The following is a 22,717-nucleotide window of genomic DNA, read 5'->3' on the forward strand; positions in this document are numbered from 1 at the left end:
ACTTTTCTATTGTTTCCTTTAGGATCTCTGTTGCTTTATTGGTTTTCTGTCTAGAGGATCTGTGCATTGATGTGAGGGGGGTATTTAGGTCTCCTACTATGATTGTATTCTCATCAATATCTCCCTTTATGTCTATTAATATTTGTTGTATGTATCTGGGTGCTCCTATATTTGGGGCATATATGTTGACGATAGTAACATCCTCTCCTTGGATGGATCCCTTAATCATTAAGTAGTGTCCTTCTTTGTCTTTCTTTATGTCTTTTGTTTTAAAGTCTATTTTGTCTGATATGAGCGTTGCGACTCCTGCTTTTCTATCATGTCTATTGGCGTGAAATATTTTTCCCCACCCTTTCACTTTCAATCTATATGTATCTTTTGTCCTAAGGTGAGTTTCTTGTAGGCAGCATATTGAAGGTTTTTGCCTTTTTATCCACTCAGCCACTCTGTGTCTTTTGATTGGGGCATTCAGTCCATTGACATTTAAGGTGATAATTGATAGATGATTATTTATTGCCATTTGAACCTCGTGTTCCAGTTGATTCTATGGTTCTCCATTCTTCCTTTCTTTTTTTTTTTTTTGGTTGGATGGTCTCCTGTTATTATCTGCTTGAGTGTATTTTTTTTTCATTTTTTGCAAATGCAATATTTGGTTTTGGCTTGTGGTTGCCCTGTTTTTTAAGTATGCTAACCCCTTCCCATACATGTGTGTTTTAGCCTGATGGTCCTGTAAGTTTAAACACTTCATTACTATATTAAAATTAAGAAGAGAGACATACATCCTAACAAAAACTGTTATTTACCTCCTAATATCCCTTCCCCACATTTTATGGTTTTGATGACTCTTTTTTATTTTTTTCTTTTTAATTTTATTTTGTTTGAAGCATGTTCATGATTAAATCTGTATGCTGGCTTATTTGAGTGACTGCTCTCTGATTGCGGTTTCCCAGTCCTAGTTCTTCCTATTCTTCTTCTTTTTTTTTTTTTCTTTTCTTTTTCATTCACTTTCCTTCCTTTCTTCTTGGTTTAGAGAAGCCCTTTCAATATTTCCTTTAACCTGGGTTTTGTGTTGCTGTGTTCTTTAAGATTTTGTTTGTTGGAAAAAATTTTTATTTCCCCTTCTATTTTAAATGATATTCTTGCTGGATAGAGTATTCTAGGTTGCATATTTTTTCCTTTTAGCTCTTTAAATATCTCTTGCCATTCCCTCCTGGCCTGTAGTGTTTCTGTAGAGAAATCAGCTGATATTCTTATGGGGGTTCCCTTGTAGGTAACATTCTGTTTTATTCTTGCTGCCTTTAGCATCCTCTCTTTATCAATAACTTTTGCCATTTTTATTATTCTGTGTCTTGCTGTGGGTCTGTTTGGGTTCAGTTTGTTTGGGGCCCTCTGTGCTTCTTGTATCTTGAATGCATGGAGTTTCTGACTCAGAAGACATAGCTAATAAAATGAAGTAATGTTATTTCAGGACTTCCCACTGTGGTACGGTGGGTTAGGAACCTCACTTCAGTGGCTCGTGTTGCAGTGGAGGTGCGGGTTTGTGCTCTGGCTGGACACAGTGAGCTCAAGGATGTGGCCTTGCCCCAGCAGTAGTCTTGGTTGCAGCTGTGGCTCAGATTCAGCGACTGGCCTTGGAACTTCCACATGCCACGAGTGCGACCACAAAAAAACAAACACCAAAAAAAAACAAAAAAAAATTATACCCATTGCTCTCTTGGTTGTAGATCGAGGTTACATCTCTCGGTTTAGACAAGTTGCCAGATTAGATAAGTTGTCTTCCAGTGAAAGCACTGCTTTCGTAGTTCGTGTGAAACACACGTGTCACTCCCGAAACAGTCTTTTCCGAAGACACCACAGTGCCTGAGCAAGTGGATGACGTATGTCTGGGTACTGGCTTTTGCAAGTGTGATGGTGTCTAATGCTTTGCATGGCACAAAGCGATGCTAAACTTAATGTAGTTGTCAAGAGGGCTTTCAAAATTGCCTCTGAAGGTGTCGTCTCCTGCAGAAAGGCAACGACCTGGGCGACAAGGCTCTAATCCTACGCTTTCCATTCTTGTCAACTGACATGGTCGTAAGGACGTTCTCAGCGACAGATCAGTTTTATACTCGAAGCGCACAGAAATGGAATCAAATCGATGTTGAGACGGACTCGTGCATTTCGGGGAAATGCAGTTTTCGAAAATGCGTTGGTGGAGGGAAACGAATGGCACGACTGAATGAGCAAGGTGCCAGAAAGCCATGCTCTTGTTCTCTCTCTTTTCTTTGGTGTGACTCGAGGCTTTCCTGGGAGTTCCCGTCATGGCTCAGTGGAAGTGAATTGGACGAGTATCCAGGAGGACACAGGTTTCATCCCGGCCCTCGCTCAGGAGGTTAAGGATCTGGCGTGGCCATGAGCTGTGGTGTGTGGTTCGCAGGGGTGGCTGGTACCCGGCCTTGCTGCTTCTGAGGTGTAGGCCAGCAGCTACAGCTCCCATTCAGCCCCTAGCCTGGGAACGTCCCTGTGCCGGTGGGTGTGGCCTTCACAAAACAAAAAAAAAGGCTAATAATGCCATCTCACCCAACCTCTGGGGAGGAAAGCTAATCATTCTAAAAGTGAGTAACCCAAAAGGACCGAATAGAGGTGTTACGTGGAACTGAAGATTGCTCTAACTTTCCAACAGCCTACGTCAGGGAGAACTGACCTTTCAGAACTCTGAGACACACAAAATGACACAAGTGGTAGGCCTGGCTTTAGCTTAGAACATCAGGCAAACTGAAGAAACATGTTTATACCTGGGAACACTTGGTTCCCAGGGGTAAGGCCAGTGGAAGAGGGGCGCCCTGGCACACTCTTGACCGATGGATGATAGCATATGCTACTTAGGCTTTGAAAGGGCAATGGGCAGAGGGCGTTTACTGAGCCGTTTGGGGGCCATCTCCCATCACTTAAGTCTTTGAAGAGCTATCGCTTGTGGAGGAGTGGCCCCTCTGACTTGGAAGTCCCGACAGAGCCCCTGTGTTTGGATGTTTTTGAGAAACACATGTGGAAGAGAAACCCTCTCCCTCTCAGCGTAATGCTTTGCATCTCACCAACTTCCTGAAACTGTGGCAAGTGCCTGAAAGACCAAAGAAAAGCCAGTCCTTATCGGGAGGGCATGGCGTGCATTGCAAAGAGCAGGAATGGCAGAGCAGAGGAGGTAGGCAAATAGAAAGGGACAGAAGTAACGTGGGACAAGTCCCACGCAAAACATTGAGGTGGAGCTCGTAGACAGGACGTGCAAGAGAAAGACATGCTGACACAAGCGAAACAGATGAAAAGGCAGACAAGATGAAAGGCTGAACCAGTCGCTTCAGAGGGGCTCAAGAGCACTGGGATGATGGGATATCAGAAATGTTACCAATTGTTTTCCAAAGACTGGCTGCAAGAAAAGCAAAAAAAAGGTAAATGTAAACATCATGGGGGAGAACTACAAGGAGAATTCGAACTTATTGAAAATTCCTACTTAAAATGAACCCTCTGCGGTTTCAAGGGACAACCACAGCCACCCCCACAGCCACCCGCACACACATCGGCTCAGAGGACTGCAGTGTTCAGAGATCGTCTCCAGTAAAGGAACAGAGGGGAAATGGGGTTCATTTCGATGAGCTGACGAAAACGAGAAGGATTCGTTCTGGGGTTTAGTTCGCAAAAGCAGTCTGGATCCCTTTGACCATATTTAGGGTCCTGTTGTTCTGCTTGTGAGCTTTAGCATGGCCATGGGCTGGCTGTGCATGTGGAAGTCAGTTCTCATGCTGGTGGTCGGGGGCGCTACCTTGTGTCAAGTTGCCACAAACCCTGTGTGAGGTTAAACCGAGACCCTGTTGGGGTAGGGGATCCATGGTCAGGTTTCCGGGTGCCTCTTTTCACAACGAGACAGCTACTGATTAAATGGCAACCTCGTTGTATTTGAGTGTGTGTTTTACCTCATGCAGAAGTGCAGCTTTTCTGAATCAAAGCACATGGGTGCTGAATCCAGGAGAGAGAACGTTTCCCTGAGAGAGACTGTTTCTCACCCCATGCTTACTGTGCATCCTCCCATCTGAGAGAAAATATCTGAACGTGCATGTATGAGACAGGTTTTCCGAGCTTTATGAAGAAGGCGTCACCAGAGCGCTACATCTCCGAATGAGTGCTTCTGGAGCGTTTTCAAGTCCCGTCCACTCCTGAGTTAAAGGGGCAGCTCCCGAAATGCCGTTCCATTGAAAGCACCACCACCCTTTCCAGAATACTTTGTCACATACAGGCTTATGAAGATTGAAAATATTTCCTGTGTTCGGGTATTACAGAGAGGTGTGGCATCATCTCAGAACACAACTTTGGACTTTAGCTATGTATGATCAGTGTGATTTCCTGAGGGGAAAAAGTGCACCCAAAGATGCCAGAGGGCGGTCAACTTGGTGAGGTAATAAAGAAATAGGTAACATAAAAATGAACGAAGAGTAAGAACTGTGGTTGTAAATTGAAAATAACCAGGACAAGTCGGGCAACAATATTTCTATACACTGGGTCCCTTGAGAGTGTGATGGGCAGACGTGAACTGGCCTGTCTTCAGATAACTTATGCAGGGCATCGGCAGTCGACAGAGTGTGAGCAATCAAAGGAAAAACTCGTCCCTGTAACCAGGGTTGGAATCGGAACCATTCCAGTAACAACTTGGACAATGTCAAATACAACACAGTGGGCACTGCATCTAGATGTCGTGGTTCAGGACCCAGTAAATGAAAGCTTTCTGTGAAGATTGCTCTAAATTTTCAACAGCCTACTTCTGAGAGAACTGACATGTCAGAAATTTAAAATACACAAAGTGACACAATTCCATAGGCTGGGCTTTTTTTCGAACCGCAGGCAAACCGAAGTAACATGTTTATTTCTGGGGATACTTTATGCACATGTGTAAGAATAGAAAACATGAAATGATGACAAGGTAGACAGGGTAGGGCATTACTGAGGCTGGAGGCTTTTCTCCTCATCATTACTGCTAACCAAAAAGGGAAAACACTCAAAAACCATTAAAAATGAGGACCTAAGGGAGGATGAGACAAGGACAAAAAATTTGCAAAACATCCAGGCTTTTCTCTGTGGTTCGACTTGACCCAACTTTCTTAAAGGCTTGAAGCCTTTTCAGAAATCAGAGGAAGCTTGTTTTACCTCCCCTCACCCCTTGGTGAGTCAGAGGAACCAGACTGGAAGTGACAGCATGGGAGGAGGTAGGAAAGGACTTCCCCTGGGATGAGCATGATCCATCACTGGTTCTGCACTGGACTTTCTACCTTCTCAGAATAAACTGCAAACACACAGTCACACACAAGAGAGGTACTTACCAGAGAGAGAGAGAGAGAGAGATGGAGAGAGATGGATGAAAAAGCAAGGAGAAAGAGCATCCATTTTTCCAATCAAATGTACAGCAATCGTCCTATGAAACCTGCTACAGACAGTTAAGAAATGATCCTCAATACTATCCATTTGAAAACAGAATCATAACTGGAGCATTTCCTTAGAGGCAAAGACTGCTATGTTTTTAACGACTCTACCAGTGTGGTAGAAAACAAACAAAACACCACCACCACCCAAAGAACCCTTTGGCTCTCTCTGCTGGGCGGCTGACAGAATTGGGAAGTGCTTTCTGAGCTTAGGCTATGTCTCAAAGGGGCCAATGTTTTTAGAAATGGAAGCCTAGATGTTCACAGGACATGGTGTGAATCGGTGGCAGTGTTGTCTCACCTCCCCCACCCCCTCACCGCTTGAGGCAAAGCTACAAAGATAGAAAGTGATGGCGTGAGAGGAAGAAGAATAGGACTTCTTCTGGGATAAACAGTAGCAATCATTTATCTTTCACTTGGCTTTCTCCTTTCTCCAGAATACAGTGTAAATATGGACACATACGGGAGTCCCATACTTATGAGGTTGTGAGGAAGTCCATAGTAAGAGCATCCGTCTAGCCAAAACTCTCTCCATAGCCGTATTATCTTAGTTTATATCAGTGTTTCATTAAAAACACCGAGGAGTATCCTAGGGCGATAGCCTCTCATGACAGTCATAGAAAATTGCAAGTTGGAGAACTAGAGTATAAATAAATTTTCCCTAGTGTACACAGTGCTTCTACAAACACTTAAAGCTTGTCTCAATGTGATAAATTAATAACTATGTCAATATCATGCAAGAAGATGACAGAGGAAGTGGTATGACATAAAAGAAAAGAAATCCATGAAATGGTGTGTAAAATCTCTGTGCACCTGCGAAAAGACTGCAGGAAATGACCGGGAGCATTGGAAGTAAGAGCCCAAAGCCCACCTGGATCAATGGATTAGAACTGAGTCTACACACTCTTTAAAAGACAAGCTTTGGGAAAACATCACTCAGCAAATTTGCAATCTTGTTTTATTTCATTAGCTTTGGGGAGGCATCAATGGCATGAGAATGGCCCCTTGAACCTTATTATATGACAGAGAGTCTAAGTTAATGGAAGTGTTCCAGAAGCTAAACGTGGAACAGAAGCCACATGTCCATCAGTCTCTCCCCTTCTTCTCACAAAATCAAAACGAACCTGCCAAGACTCTGGATGCCAGAGTAAGACCATGTTTACAGGAAGGGCCCTGTGAAATGAAGTGTGAAGCACCGAGAAGGAATCAGGTCTTGGGTAAAAGAAACGGAGAGAACTTAGGATGGGAGACGTCCATAAACAGAAACCTTGAGGGAGGAGAGGGAAGACATGGAGATGACATGTGAGCCAAAAGATGGCATATAGGTAAGAAGAGAGGGGATGCCGAAAGAACCAAAAACCTGAATGTTTAATACAGGCTGTGGAAACAAAGAGGTTGTCAGAGATACTTACCGAGTTTTTTTGAGGATCATCTGAAAAATAAAAAGGAAAGTCCAGATAATTACAATGGGATTCACAGCACAAGGGGAATTTATGTATTTATTCAGTTATTTTTGATTTTTAGGGCTGCACCTGCGGCACATGGAAGTCCTAGGCTAGGGGTCTAATCAGAGCTCAGCTGCCTGGCTATGCCACAGCCACAGCAACGCAAGTTCTGAGCCACATCTGCAACCTCTGCTTCAGCTCAGGGCAACGCAGGATCCTTAACTCACTGAGCGTGGCCAGGGACCGAAGTCGCAACCTCACGGTTCCTAGTTGGATTATTTTCACTGTGCTCTGATGGGAACAAGTTCACATGCAATATTAATTGCATCCAGATGTAGTGAAAGCGCACCAGACACATAGGCACGCACATATGTACCAGTGTGCCTGGAAACTTCCTTTTGTCCTGAGAATACTGGTCCAAAATTAAAGGAAGGACAATGATGTTACTGACTGGTGGAAAAATTTCAGGATCATTAGTGATGGTGGTTACCTTTGTACAAAGCTCTTAAATTATCTGGACAATGCTCGGGCCCTTACTCTTTGGTTGGATAACTTTAAGGCATTCTTTGTCACTGCCAAATACAAATCACCACTTCTCTTCCTTGTCGTAACTTTGTTTTATAAGGTATCCATGAACAATGGATTAGAGGATACTCAAGAACTGCTTCTAGAGAAAATGCAGGGTTTGGCTCTTGGGAACCTGTCTGCCTTCACATTTCACTCTGCAATGATTACATAACTTTGTTTTTAGCAAATATCTATTTTCACTCATGGCAAAATAAAGCTCATCTTATTTCGGTCCCCTTTTGAGTCTAACATGCAGATACACACTCGCACAAGGCAGAGTTACTTGAAAAGAGAGGAAGAAGCAAAGAGGAAAAACTTCCATTGGTTCCAAGCAAGGCCTGTGGCAGGGGCTACATAAAGCCAGCTACATGTATTGAGAGGTGAATTTGATTCCCTCTGAAAACTAAAGTACACTGACAAAAATGTCATTAGAAAAACAGGATATTAAACTTCTAAAGACTACGTTTGTGTTTTATGAAAAGCCTTCTGGGAACACTGTAGGACAGTAGTCTCTTGTGTCATTTGCCTTAAAAACTTAGAAATGAGAAATGTATTATTATTACTACTACTATTATTATTATTATTATTATTGATCTTTCCTTAAGCTATGAAGTCCTTCTACAAATATTTGAAGTAGTTGGAGTTTGCAAAATTGACAGCTGTGTCAATGAAGTAAAAAAGAATGAATTAAAACTGCTTTCATTGGCTTTCAAAAAAATTCTAGGAAAAACCATGTGAGGTCTTTGAGTACCCAGGGACCTTTGGGTAATGTGCTCAGAGGCAGTGTAAGAGTACCCCTCAAGTTTACACTTGACCCACAGACTATGTTGGAATATACAGGCTTTGCAAGAGCAGAGAAGGGAGGGATATGGGAGAGTCCCTAACTGCAATATTGTGCTAGAATACTAGAGATCTGGGAGAGGGCAAGCCAGTGGTGACACGTTGGTTAAAAGCTGGGATATCTTTACAACACCACAAATGCAGGTGTTCTACAGTGTTTGGGGGGTGAAGGGGTATAAAAGGGGCTTTACCATACTTTTTTTGAACTACATCTGTAAAATGAAAACAAAATACAATGTAAATTTCATTGGAATGAAAAAAATGAAATTCAGATTCACTGAAAAATTTATATGCAAAATTAAATTGTCAAGATGCAGACAAGTATAAAACACAGACACAGACAAATAAACATATGCAAGCCAACATGCAAACTGTATCTGAAAGCTCACTTTTAAGAAATGAATGGTATTAAATACACGAAGAGGGGAAAATGAATACACATTTTCCATTGAGATAGTGAGAAATATTATTTCTGGTAATGAGCCTGATAAAAGTTTTCATGATTCCTTTTGAAAGTATTTACTCTTTTATTACTCAGTTTTTCATGTTTATAAGTCATTTGATTTCTGCTAAATAAATACACTCACTGTTCCTACAGTGGTAGTAGCATTCGTATATAAACTCACCAAACACTGGATTACAGAATCCTGAACTACTGCTTTTATAGGACATTCAGGTCAGGTCAGTTCAGGTTGATGGGTTCCTCTCTTCATGTCATTTTTCAGGAGATTAATGTTTAACTGTGTTTTATGGGAGTTTGATTTCTAACCTTTCTTCAAGGATGCTTACTTTCAGGAAGTCAGAGAAAAGGAAAAGAAGTGAACTGTTAATTGGCAGTGAATGGGCTTCTCAATCAAATGAGTCAACCATCTTAGACAAAGAACTTTAAAAATAGCAAAATTTTTACAAGTTAATTTGTATCAATATATATTTGACAAAAAGGAAATTTCCACATGAATAGGAAGGATAGGATAAATCAAAGGAAAATGGGGCATTGAATAACCTACGAACATGATAAATTTCAGTTGAAATAACATTGAAATGAAAATATTATGAGGTAGTGTTATATATGTCGGTTGGAGTTGAGAAAGAATACCGCGGAGCATCAAAGACACATGGTGAAGAAACAGACAAAACATGAAAAAATATAAGGTGTAAAATATTTAAAGGAACTTGCCGTTATTCTGTTCACTCTTAGCTGAAAGATAAAAAGAAGAAATAGCCATTTAAACTACAAATGAAGGCACAACATCAGGAAAAGGAAAGGGCAATGATTTGAAATCTTTTTGTTGTTCATTTTCCCTTAAATGTGACCCACATTCCTAAGAATTGGAATCAAAGGTTTCCAAATGCCATGTACCCCATGAACGGCAATGCTGTTTTTTATATGGCTTCATATTTTGTGCCAAAGGATTTAGGAGAGGAAAGGAAATAATGAGAGAACATAGAGTAGAACTTCCTCTGGTATAAGTTAAGGCCCATCTTGCCTTGGGCCTTCCTGCTTTTTCACCATAAAAGACCAAGTTGCTCACATATATGGGACAAGTATCCAAAAGGTAATGGAAAAGTGTGCAGAAAAGTACCCCCTCTGACAAAAACTGTTATCTGTTGCCATAGTCCTAAGAAGTCTGCTTGATGCATTGACTAAATGTCTTCCTAAATTCCATTCAATCTATAGACCAAAATGTAATTGAAAATATGATTATAAAAAGGGATGGTAAACTTTGAATAGTTATTCAACTATATTAGTGCCTTATTAACATATTTTGGATTTATCCTAGGATAATACCATCTCTTTTCATTCATATTCATATAAAAAATTCTGAACTGAGATATGTATTGTACACAAACTTTCCTTAAATGGTACTGTTCTGTGCAAACATTGAAACAGCATAGCAGTTTTTAGTATTAACAATTGTTTGAATAAAAAATGAAAAAGAATAAAAAATATTTAATGTAGATGGGAAAAAATCCAGGAAAATATGATGAAGTACTTGTAAAATTAGCAGCACTTGGTTAATATGATAAAGAACACTTAAACAGTGAGACTAATGTCATCTTTCACCAGTGGATGGCATCTGAATTTATACATTCTTTGACAGTGAGATGGAGGGAGAAACTTAATTCCACAAACTTGGAATCCTCTTTTCTTTTCAGGTTTGGGGAGGTATCAATAGCATAGTAATGGCCCCTTCAACCTGGATACTTTAAAAGGTCCTAAGGTCATGGGCAGTTTCCGGAAAAATACATAGAATGTGAAAATCCTGTGCCTATTAGTCCGAACCCATTTAGTCTACAAATTCACAATACAAATGTAGCAAGTCTCTGGAAGGTAAAGAAAGTCAATGTTGTAGGGAAGGAAAGGTATGGATTTAAAAAGATGCAATGGGAGTTCTTGTAGTGCCTCAGCAGTTAAGGAACCCGGCTAGTATCCATGAGGTCTCAGGTTCAATCCCTGACCTCTCTCAGTAGGTTAAGGATCTGGCGTTGCCATGAACTGTGGTGTAGGTTGCAGAAATGGCTCAGATCTGGTGGTGTTGTGGCTGTGGCATAGGCTGGCACCTGTAGCTCTGATTTGACCCCTAGCCTGGAAACCTCAATATGCCACGGGTGTGGCCCTAAAAACCTAAAAGGAAAAAAAAAAGATGCAATGGGAATTGATGGGACACTGGGGAAAAGAGTGGAAATAAGAGAATAAGGAGGAAGTTCATATCCAAAAATTGGGTAGAGAAGAACGGACATGCAGGGGAGGAGGAACCAATGGGTAGCATAATGACAAAAAAAAGCACAAAATGTTAAAGATATCATAGAAACAGTCACTGGAGGTGTAACTGGAGTGGAGACTTCTAGAAATTTACCATTTTTTCCCTGGAGATCATCTGAAAGATAACATGGAAAGATTAAGTTAAATACCTTTGAAAACAAGCATGAATAAAAATCTAATTTTTTGAAAAACATGAAAGCAAAATACAGTATATTGGCAGCAGACAAACACATTTACACATTTAATGAACCTACCAACAATGGCTGAAGACTGCTCTGTTCTATTCAGAGAATATCGTACAAATAAGAGGGGAGGGAAGACATCAGGAGAGAAATACAAGTTAATTCTGTAACCAAAAATTTGAGTTACAATAGTAGATATCTCAAGAAAGTGTAAGCCAATGAATAACGTATTGATAAAAGGCTGGGAATATTAAAGACAACAGAAGAACCATCATTACAAAGTATTTTGAGGCTAAAGAATATCGGAAATAATTCACCAATGTTTTTTCTGAAATATTTCTGAAAATTGAAGAGAAATACAACAAAAAATCACTGCAATGCAAAATTTATACATAAATTAAACCCATCAGGAAGCAGATAAGTATCAACACAAACATTCAGTGCAAACACATATCTTATCATCACATAAACACTCACAAATATACACAAATACAGTGCTCGAGAGCTCAATTTTGTCCAAAAAATTGTTCTCCTCAGATGGAAAATGGGCATAAAATGAATGATTTCACTGAGAAAAAATTTAGGAAGAGTAGTTTTCTTAATCGCCTTTTAAAAATGTTACTGATCCCTTGGAGTAGAGGCATTTATTATTGTTTGTAAGATTGAATCAATTGATGGCATTTAATTAATATGTATAGTTAAATCGAGTTTTGTGATAGTCAAAGGGTATAAAGTAGCAACAGTAACTAAATTAGAGCATCCTGAGCACTGCTTCCAAAGGCGCACAGGGACATGTTTTCTGGGCTCTTCCATCTGCAATATTTTCATCCATTGACAATATATAACCTCGTGTTTTGTGAATTACTATTTCAGCTAATGCCCAAGTGAAGGTCTTCTCAGTTAAACCCCATGAAAGGAAAGGAAAGTAAGCTTAGCTTGTAGGGAAGCAGGTCTAAGTCAAACGATTTTTTATTTTTTAATTTTTATTTTTTTGTCTTTTGTTATTTCTTGGGCCGCTCCGCGGCATGTGGAGATTCCCAGGCTAGGGATCCAATCGGAGCTGTAGCCACCGGCCTACACCAGAGCCACGGCAACGCGGGACCCGAGTCGCATCTGCAACCTACACCACAGCTCACGGCAACGCCGGATCCTTAACCCACTGAAGGAGGCCAGGGCTTGAACCCACCACCTCATGGTTCCTAGTCAGATTCGTTAACCACTGAGCCACGACGGGAACTCCTAAGTCAAATGATTTTAATCTTGGACAAAACCTTCACACAGGCTACAGAGAAAATGCCAATACCCAGAGGTGTGTGATTAACCCTGAGGATTTCCTGAAACATAAAAAGTAAGGAGATCAAAGAAAATATAATGGGTAAATACAAATAAAATATGAAATGAATACAAAATTGATGTTTAAAATAAAATTAAACTTTTCAGAATTCAGATGAACATACACTCACACACACACACAAATACTTTGCATTTTGGCACATGTACACAGGCACACATAAGTACAGTGTTTAAGGTCTCAATTTTGTCCATAGTGTGTATTCTTCCCAAAATGAAAATTGGCACAAAAAGAGCGAATTTACTGTTGAGAAAAAGTTTCAGGAATATTACTTCTCATGTTCAACTTTTTTGTTTGTTTGTTTGTCTTTGTCTTTTTAGGCCAACACCCATGGCATATGGAAGTTCCCAGGCTAGGGGTTGAATTGGATCTGCAGCTGCCTGCCTACACCACAGCCTTGTCTATGACCTGCACACACAGCTCACAGCAATGCCAGATCCTTCACCCACTGAGCAGGGCCAGGGATTGAACACACATCCTCATGGACAGTAGTTGGGTTCATTACTGCTGAGCCACAATGGGAACTCCCTCATGTTCACCTTTTAAAAATGATCCTGATCCCTTTTGTCATTAGTTAGGCTTTTTTTATTTGGTTGTGATATTTAAATAAGGTTTTTTTTAACCAATATGAATATACAATTCTGTATTGCAAAGGCTATGTGGTATAGAATTTCTACAAAACTATATTAGAACATATTGAACCACTGCTTTTAGTAGTATTACAGGGCAATTTTCTTGTGCTACCCTATTTAGAAAATTTTCATCAACTGATGGATATATAAAATTGTGTTTTATAAATTTATTTTTTAACTAATGCCTAAATTCAGTTCTTTATAATGAAATTCCATGAAAGGAAAGGAAACAAAGTCTTCAATGGCAGTAGATCAGATCTAAGTCAAATGTCGTGAATATATTTTGGACAAAACATTCACGTCAGCCACTCTGAAAAGGCTTGGTACTTCGGAGGTGTATGAGTAATATAATTCACTTGATTCAAAAATGTATCTGGGAGTTCCCATTTTGTACAATGGAAAAGAATCTGACTAGTATCCATGAGGACATGGGTTCGATCCCTGGCCTCCTTCAGTGAGTCGAGGATCCAGCATTGCCATGAGCTGTAGTGTAGGTCACAGATGTGGCTCAGATCTGGCATTGCTGTGGCTGTGGTGCAGGTTGGCCCCTGCAGCTCTGATTCGATCCCTAGCCTGGGAAATTCCACATGCTCCAAGTGTGACTCTAAGAAGAAAAAAAAAACAGTAGTATCTGCATAAATTGTAGCAACATAACAAATCAAAGAATCAATAACTTGAGATAATAAATACATCAACTATTGATCTTGCATTGAGTCTTCTACCTTTTTCAGAATAAAAGGAAAACCTCTGCTCATACATGGGAGAGGTGCTTAAAAAGTGATGACGAAGAACAGAGTAAAGGCACTCATGTGTCCAAAACTATTTGAGCAGTATTCGTCAGGTAAATTCCCCTATATACATTGATTGACTTCCCTTCAAATTAAAAAAAAATTGTTGAAAAAAATGCCTCCTTGACATTACAAGGAGGATACTATAGTTCTAAGGATTGTATTCTTGTAAGAAAAAAAAAAGGCAGCATTCTAGAGTAATTGCTTCATGCATCTTGCTGGTACTTGCAGGAAAATTTAGTCACAGGACACCCAACGTACTTGGCTCCTCCTTTTTTGACCCACAACTGATAAAAGGAGAGATGCATTAGATCATCATCCCAGCCAGAGTATATTATCTATCTCCATTGCAACATTATTTGGCAATATAATTAGCTCTTGCCAATGGAATGTGAATAAAAGTTATTGAGGAGGTTATTTCTTGCCTGAAACAGGAATCCCCTGTGACTTTCTCATGATCTCTTCTCTTTCTGCAGTAAAAGTGAAAAAAAAAGAGAGAAGAGTTATGTACTTCATAACTTTTGCTGAATTTATTCAATTTCCCCAGTTTTTATTGTGATGAAATATACACAAGATTTACTATCTTCACCATTTTTCATGTGTAGCGCTTAGTTGTATTCAGCACATTCCTATTGCGCAAACGTCATCAACAACCATTTCCAGAGCTCTTTTTATCTTGCAGCCCTGAAACTCTGTACCCATTAAATAATAAACTTCCCACGGTTCCCTCTCCCCACCTCCTGCAAACAGTCACTCTCCTTTCTTTTTTCTTTTTCTTTCCTTTTAAAAGACATGTCTCCATTTTCCCCATGCTCCAGTTTCTGGTAGCCACCATTCTACTCTGTTTCTATGGGTTTACTTTTTTCTTTCTTTCTCATTTTTTGTGTAAGAGTCCACATATAAATCAGATCGTGCAATATTTGTCTTTATATGTCTGGCTTATTTCCGTGAGCAAAATGTCTTCCATGTTCATCTACCTTGTCACAAAAGCTAGGATTTTATTCCTTCTTTTTCTTTTTCTTTTGGTCATTTTGCCATTTCTTGGGCCGCTCCCGCGGCATATGGAGGTTCCCAGGCTAGGGGTCAAATCAGAGCTGTAGCCACCGGCCTACACCAGAGCCACAGCAACGCGGGACCCGAGCCGCGTCTGCAACCTACACCACAGCTCATGGCTATGCCAGATCCTCAACCCACTGAACAAGGCCAGGGATCGAACCCGCTACCTCATGGTTCCTAGTCGGATTCGTTAACCACTGCGCCATGATGGGAACTCCGGATTTTATTCATTCTTAATGCTGAATAATATATCATTGTACACCTATCCACATTTTCTTTGTACATTCATCTGTTGTACACTTAGGTTTTGCAGTATCTTGGTTATTGTGCATAATGCAGCAGTGAACATAAGAGTGCAAATATTACTTTTAGATTCTGATTTTAATTCCTTTAAGTGCATATACAGAAAAGGGATTGGTGGATCATATGATAGGGGGTTGTTGTTCTGTTTGTTTTTTGCTTTTTAGGCCTGTACCCATGGCATATGGAAGTTCCCAGGATAGGGATCCAATTAAAACTGCAGCTTCTGGCTTATGTCACAACCACAACAATGCCAGATCCAAGCTGTGTCTGTGACCTACAACAGAGCTCGTGCAAAGCCTGAACCCATTGAGCGAGGCCAGGGGTCAAACCCACATCCTCATGGATGCTAGTTGGGCTCCTTACCACTGAGCCATGATGAGAAGTCCTGTTACCTGACTTTTAATTTTTGAGGTACTTCCATACTGTTTTCCACAAGAACTGCACCACTTTACATTCCCTCTAGCACACAAGGGTTTCCTCACCCACATTTGCTATCCTTACCCACATTTGTTATTGCTTGTCTTTGTGATGATAGCCATTACAGCAGGTGTGAGGTGATCTCTTATTGTGCTTCGTTATCTGGATGATCAAGGATGTTGAGTACCATTTCATATATTCCTTGCACATTTCATATCTTTCTTGGAGAAATGTTTATTCAGGGACTTTGTCCAATTTAAGTATAAAGTGTTTTTTGTTTGTTTGGTTTTTGTTTATTGTTTTCCCTTTTGGATGTTTGGTTTGCTATGGAGTTGTTTGAGCTCTTTATATGTATTCACTATACTAATCCCTTATCGGATATGAGTTGCAATTTTGTATCCCAATTTTGTATCCCTTTTCATTGTGCTGATTGTTTCCTTTGATGTACAGAAACTTTTTAGTTTGATGTAATCCCATTACGTATTTTTGCTTTTGGTGTCAAATTCAAAAAATTACCACCAAGACCAATGTCAAAGAGCTTTTCCTCTGTCTTCTTCTAGTGGTTTTGTGATGCCAAATCTTATTTTTTAGTCTTTAATCCATTTGGGGTTGATTTGTAAGATAGATTTCCAATGTCGTTTTTCTGCATGTGGTTATCCCATTTCCCCGATGCCGTTTATTGAAGAGCCCCTTGTGTATTATGCACATCTTCATCAAAAATAATTTAACTTCTTTATGGGTTTATTTCTGAGTTCTAGGTTATGCGCTGTTGGTCTACGCTTTTGTTTATATGCCAGTATCATACAGTTTTGATTACTATAGTTTTAGAATGTAGTGTTAAATCAGGAAGCATGATGTTTCCTGCTTTATTCTTCTTTCATGAGATTGCTTTGACTATTCAAGGTCCTTTGTGGTTCCATACAAATGTTAAGACTATGATTTCTCTTTATGTAAAAAATCCCATTGGAATTAAGATAGATACTACCTTGAATCTGTAGATTACTTTAGGTTATATGGACATTTTAACAAATTAATTCTTCCAACCCATGAATATGGGCTATATATTTTATGTGTGTCTTTTTCAAATACTTTCATCAGTGTCATTATAGTCTTTAGTGTACAGATATTTCACATTCTTGGTTCATTTTATTCCTAAGTATTTTATTCTACTTGAGGCTATTTTAAATGGCAGTGCTTTCTTAATTTCTCTTTTAGATAGTTTGTGGTTAGGATACAGAAATGCCACTTATTTTATATGCTGACTTTGTTCCCTATAACTACCGAATTTATTTATTTTTTAGCTCTAACAATGTTCTTATGAAAGCCCCATGGATTTCTACATATATTTTTATGTCATCTGAAAACAGACACAATTTTAAGCCTTCCTTTTTGATGGGATACCTTTTATTTTTCTTATTGCCTTAATGCCCTGGCTAGGATTTTGAGTACAAACATACCTTGGCGATATTGCAGCTGCAGTTCCAGACCACCATAATGTAGGAAATATTCAATAACATATGTCACATGAATTTTTGGTTCCCTAGTGCATATAAAAGTTATGTTTCCACTATTCTACTGTCTATTAAGTGCACAATAGAATTATGTCTAAAAATGTGCATATCTCAATTAAAAAATACTTTACTGCTGAAAAGTGCTAACCATCATCTGACAAGGCAGGGTTGCCACAGATGTTCGGTTTGTACAAAATGTGATATCTGCAAAACACAGTAGAATGAAATGCAGTAAAAAGAGGTATACCTGAACTATGTTGAGTGGAAGTTGCAAGAGTGGACACACATCCTTTCTGATCTTAGAGGAAAGCCTTTCAGCTTTTCTCTATTGAGATGCTATCTGCACTTGTTTGTATGACCAATATTATATTTATATTAGCCTATTGAGGTACATTCCTTCTTCATCGAATTTGCTGAGTTTTTTTTACTATAAAATATGTATTTTTACATTAAATCCATATTTTCAAATATTCTTAACTCCATCATCCATCGGAAGAATGCAAATTAAACATGTGATAATGCTATGCATTCTCTAGAATATCTAAAGTCAGATGCTGATAATGCCAAGTTTTGGTGAACATGTGGAGTAACTGGAATTTTCATATCCTGCCAACAGTGTAAATCACTGTGAACATTTAGGAAATAAATTTGACAGATATTAAATGGGCTGGTATGTTTTTAAGCCCTAACAGTTTGCCTCTATAGAGAGAAATTAGCCTGCTAACAAATTGACCCTCCTCGTAGAAGGTAACCATAAACTTTGGATGAAATATACGAAGCAACTACTTGAAGCCCTGGAGAGTGAACAAATGCAGACCAAATTTGTTGGCGAGTCAAACCGTGAAGCAAGTGACCAGCATAAATCAGGCTTCCTAATTGTTGTGCGTTTACCCTGAGGGCACCCAGTTAACAATGTTGCATATAGTCTAATAGAAAGTCTCTTATTTTTGTATCTAGGGACCAGAGAAAGAACTAAGAACACAGGAGAATGAAAGAGGAATGCAGGAGAGGAGAACCAAAAAAGAGAACCCCAGAGAGACATACGAACTTGTCCTAAATCCCTTTGAATTTCAGCCATGAGCTTATGGGGATGACTTATAATAAAACCCAAACTGAGACCCAATTGTCAACCACCACAGGCATTGTAGTGCTTGCAGTTTGAGTTTAAACAAGTTAAGTGTCCGCTAAAGCAAATAATTCCATACTGTTTAAGAATATACAAAAGATTTCATGGAGTTCCCGTAGTGGCTCAGTTAACAAATCTGACTAGGAACCATGAGGTTGCAGATTCAATCCCTGGCCTCACTCAGTGGGTTAAGGATCCTTCGTTGCCATAAACTGCGGTGTAGGTTGCAGACGAGGCTTGGATCCCGCATTGCTGTGGCTCTGGCGTAGGCCAGCAGCTGTAGCTCCAATTGGACCCCTAGCCTGGGAACCTCCATATGCCGTGGGTGCTATGCTAGAAAAGATGAAAAGATTAAAAAAAAGAGAATATATAAAAGATTTCAGTGTTTCTGTGACATATAACATTCAAACAGTCCAGGTTACAGTCCAATATTATGTGATAAATGAAGCACCAGTAAAGCACCTTGACTGAGAAGGAATGTCTGCATATATTGCAAATATAAGACTAGTCAAAGAGCAATATTTTGGGATAATTCAATAGCGAATAAAAGTGGAAACCTACCGTTGTAAAGATAAGATTCAGATTTGACAGAAGAGCATGTAAAATATGCAGATGTTGGAGTTGAGAACTATAATCTTTGGAAGTGAAGGGAAAGGCACAAGTAACAGATGAAACCATGTTTAGGTATACAAGGAAATGCAATCATGGGACTCACCCTTTTCTTCTTCATGTTTATTAGTAACTAAAAGAAAGAAAGGAACAGTTCATTGAAAGGGAGGGCACAGTGTCAGAAAGGAGAAGGTCAAATCTTTCAAACCCTTCCAAAGTTGTTTCTGAGAACTGTCTTCTGAGAATGAAAACTGCCAAGTTCAAAGACCACCTCACTTCAAAGGAAATGAGATTTCACTTTCGTGTCCTTCCTAATGGCAAGGAGGCTAAGCTGCACATCGCAGAATGCAAGGCAGTAGAATTGGCACGCCCTCTGGTTTAAAGGATATGGAATGTGCCAATCACTGGTGTGTACTGGGTCTCAAACCTTTTCCAGAATAAAAGGAAAAGACACACTCATACACAAAAAGAGGTACTTCAAAAGAGAGAGAAAGCATAGATTGACTAAAGCCACCATTGTGCAATACCCTGTGACTTATATACAGCTTCAAACAAACATTAAATCCAAATATACTTAAAATGTATTCTCTTGAAATAAAAATTATCGTTTAAAAATAACGTTACTTGGAATAAACACAGACACCCAGGAGAAAGACAAGACAAAGAAAAGCATACAGATTAAGCGATTTAGAATGTTAAGCCCGCGAGAAATCAGTCATATGAATGAGGTTTGAGTAACGAGATTTTAGAATACTTACCATTTCTTTCCTGAGGTACTTTAGAGAAATAAAATGGAAAGTTTAAGGTCAATGTCATAGAAATGAAACATCAAGAAAAACGTTTTCACAAAATTCATCTTTTAAATTAATAACTAACTCAACACACACACACACACACACACACACACACACACACACACACGACTCAATATGGTTGAGAGCTCATTTTGTTAGGGGACTATTCTCCCAAAGGGAAATAGGATAAAAAGATAAATGTATTGTCTTAATTGAGAAAAAATGACTACAATAATAGCTCTGAAGTTTAACTTTAAAATATGTTCCTTACCTTTTTAGACATTTAGGGTGAATATTATTTTTATTAGCTCCAATAAGTTCTTCGGCAGTTACTAACTAGGTGGAGTCAACTTCATTATTGTAAAACATTAAATGTACTAAGAAGACATGAACAATGAAATAACATCATGAAGCACTGTGTTACAGAAAACGCAGGGTTCATTTCCTGGATAATTCAATTCACACTTTCGTCAGCTGATGAATATATAGACCCCTGTAATGTGACTTCTTATGTTTAGCAAAAAACCTAAGTGACTCATGTCTTAACAAAACCACATGGAAAAAGGATTTAATTACTACATGATAGTGGAATTGGTTTTAAAACAAACAACTGAGCACATATAAATGTCACACTTCAGAAGCTTGAAAATGGCAAAACTTTGAAATATATCATTAGTAAGCTTTAGACACAAAAGTAATGCCTGCCTGTATTGAATCAAGAAGAGAAATCATGGAAGAACTAATGCAGGATATTGAATGACAAATGCAAAAGGCAAACTTCTAATACTCACTTTAGTACCCCTCCTCTGTACAAAAATCCTAATAAAATCAGGGCACATTACTGGGGACATTAAAAAAATGAAGCAAACCCTACTGTTTACAGAGAGGAAAATGTATGCACTGACAAAGAAGAGCCAGAAAGGGATGGAATTTGGAAGAAGGGATGGGGAAAATTAATATGGTGTAGACCATAGCCAAAACACTGGGGAGGGGAGAGGGGAAGGGTGAGCCAATGGGTGGCATTCACATAGAAAGACAGGAAATGTTAGCATTCCTTTAAAAGGTTGTGGGCCAAAGGCTGTCAGAAAAATTTACCAATTTTCCCCCCAAAATAGGAGAAATAAAATGAAAATATCCATGTTAACACTTGTTAATATCAAAAGAAACAAAGGAAAAGATAGTTCAATTTTATTGAATGTTTTGCATTTATAATAAATTTGCTAATGGTCAGATACAAACCCTAAATAGGAACACAATTATAAAACATGCAGATATACGAACACACACACACACATGCTCACACATCCACATTGTTCAAACCTTACTCCTGTTCATTTCTTATCCAGAAATGGAGAGGAGCATTAACTGAGAAATTTATTGTATTTGTAGAGATATTTAGACTCTTAGTCCTAGAGTTTACTTTTAAAAATTTCTCAACTGACTTGTCATTAGTTTGGTTGTCATTTTCAGTTTGTACGATCCAATAAGCTCTTTGGCTGCTGGTACACATGATCGGGGTTTGGGGAAGCCATGGTCAGTAAACTGGACACAAACACTGAATCAGAAGATTAGAAACCATGTCTAGAGGTTACTCTTGGTTATGTACTGGATGTCTCTGTTCACATTTATATCAACTGAGGAATACTTGATCTTGTTTTTGTATTTCAACCCAAGCCTAAATGAAGATGTCCAAATTAAATCTCATGAAAAAGAGGGAAATAAAACATTCGATGCCACTAACGCGTGTTTAAATAGCAGGACAGGAACTTTTCTTGGACAGACACATTACACACCATCCACACTGAAAATGACAGTGCTTCAGAGGGATGTGATGACTAGCATTACTGTATAGGAAGAAAATGCCTGCAGATGTTGCAGCAGCAGCACAAATCACAGAAATACCAATGCGGGAAAGTGAATAACAAAGGAACGTGCAGTATACCTTGAAAAGACAAAGAGCTGAGAAAGGAGTCATGTAAGAATGTTAGGATACAGTTTTTGAAAGAGATGGTGATGAGTGTTCCTATTGAGGCACAGTGGAAAGGAACCCATCTAGTGTTCATCAGGATATAGGTTTGATCCCTGGCCTTGCTCTCTGGGATAAGAATCCGGCATTAAGGAGAGCTGTGGTAATATTAACATTAATAATATGTAAATAAATAAATTTATAATAAATAAATAAAAAAGAGAAAAAAGAAAAAGATGGAGATTTTCATTAATGACCAAAATACTGTATCAGATGGAACCATGGCTAGGGACACAGGAATACACATTAACGGGATTTGCTTGTTTTCTTTTCACATTTACTCATAAAAGTCAAAGGAGCAAATAAGTTCATGGCCAAGCAAGGAAAAATAACAGAATACACACAGCTTTGAAGGGTCAATGAATTGGCCAACTTCACTCAGCCCACTGGACATGCTATCTGATTTCTGTGGGTTTGGGGACATCTCATTGGCATAAATGTGGGCCCTAGAAATGGGCATATGATGGAAGTCCTAACTGGGCATGTGTCCTGGAAGAGAAACAGAATGGAACCCTCTGCCTTTTAACATAATGTCTATCTCTATGTGTGCCTATAACTTGTATCTGGAAAGCAGAAAAAAAAAATGGTAATTTTTATGGGAAAGAATGATCTAGAATGGGAAAAGGAAGAATTGAAATGGACTTTAGATGGGGAGATGAGATGGCAAGAACTTTCCATCAGGAAGTTTATAATTAAATTTGTAGACATAAAGGTACACATTCAAGGGAAGGGAAATACCAGCAAAAGCACAGAAATTAAGAATCTGGGAATGTTAAGACATCAAGAAGTCTGTTATGTTAAAGAGGTTGGTGAATAATGATTTTTAGAGTACATACCATTTCTTTCTTGAATTTCTAAAAAGAAA

The 22,717-nt window shown here is 39.0% G+C and overlaps 1 protein-coding gene across 8 annotated transcripts in view; it reads right to left on the minus strand.

Annotated features, from left to right (window-relative positions):
* The window catches only part of LOC106504370, a 51,156-nt gene continuing 29,107 nt past the window's right edge, over positions 669 to 22,717 (minus strand). For 2 of the 8 annotated variants that reach the window (XM_021098472.1, XM_021098475.1), the window contains 6 exons: positions 22,689 to 22,706; positions 19,791 to 19,808; positions 14,436 to 14,480; positions 11,152 to 11,172; positions 9,471 to 9,491; positions 669 to 6,873 (listed from right to left, as the gene is read on the minus strand). In XM_021098472.1, the coding sequence (XP_020954131.1) occupies positions 6,473 to 6,873; positions 9,471 to 9,491; positions 11,152 to 11,172; positions 14,436 to 14,480; positions 19,791 to 19,808; positions 22,689 to 22,706 (524 nt within the window). In that variant the 3' untranslated portion in view covers positions 669 to 6,472. Of the gene's footprint in view, positions 6,874 to 9,470; positions 9,492 to 11,151; positions 11,173 to 14,435; positions 14,481 to 19,138; positions 19,166 to 19,790; positions 19,809 to 22,688; positions 22,707 to 22,717 lie in introns of all 8 variants that reach the window. The other 6 variants (XM_021098478.1, XM_021098476.1, XM_021098470.1 and 3 more) reach the window with 6 other exon arrangements.

Source organism: Sus scrofa, chromosome 7 (genome assembly GCF_000003025.6).
Source record: "Sus scrofa isolate TJ Tabasco breed Duroc chromosome 7, Sscrofa11.1, whole genome shotgun sequence".
Lineage (NCBI taxonomy): Eukaryota > Metazoa > Chordata > Mammalia > Artiodactyla > Suidae > Sus > Sus scrofa.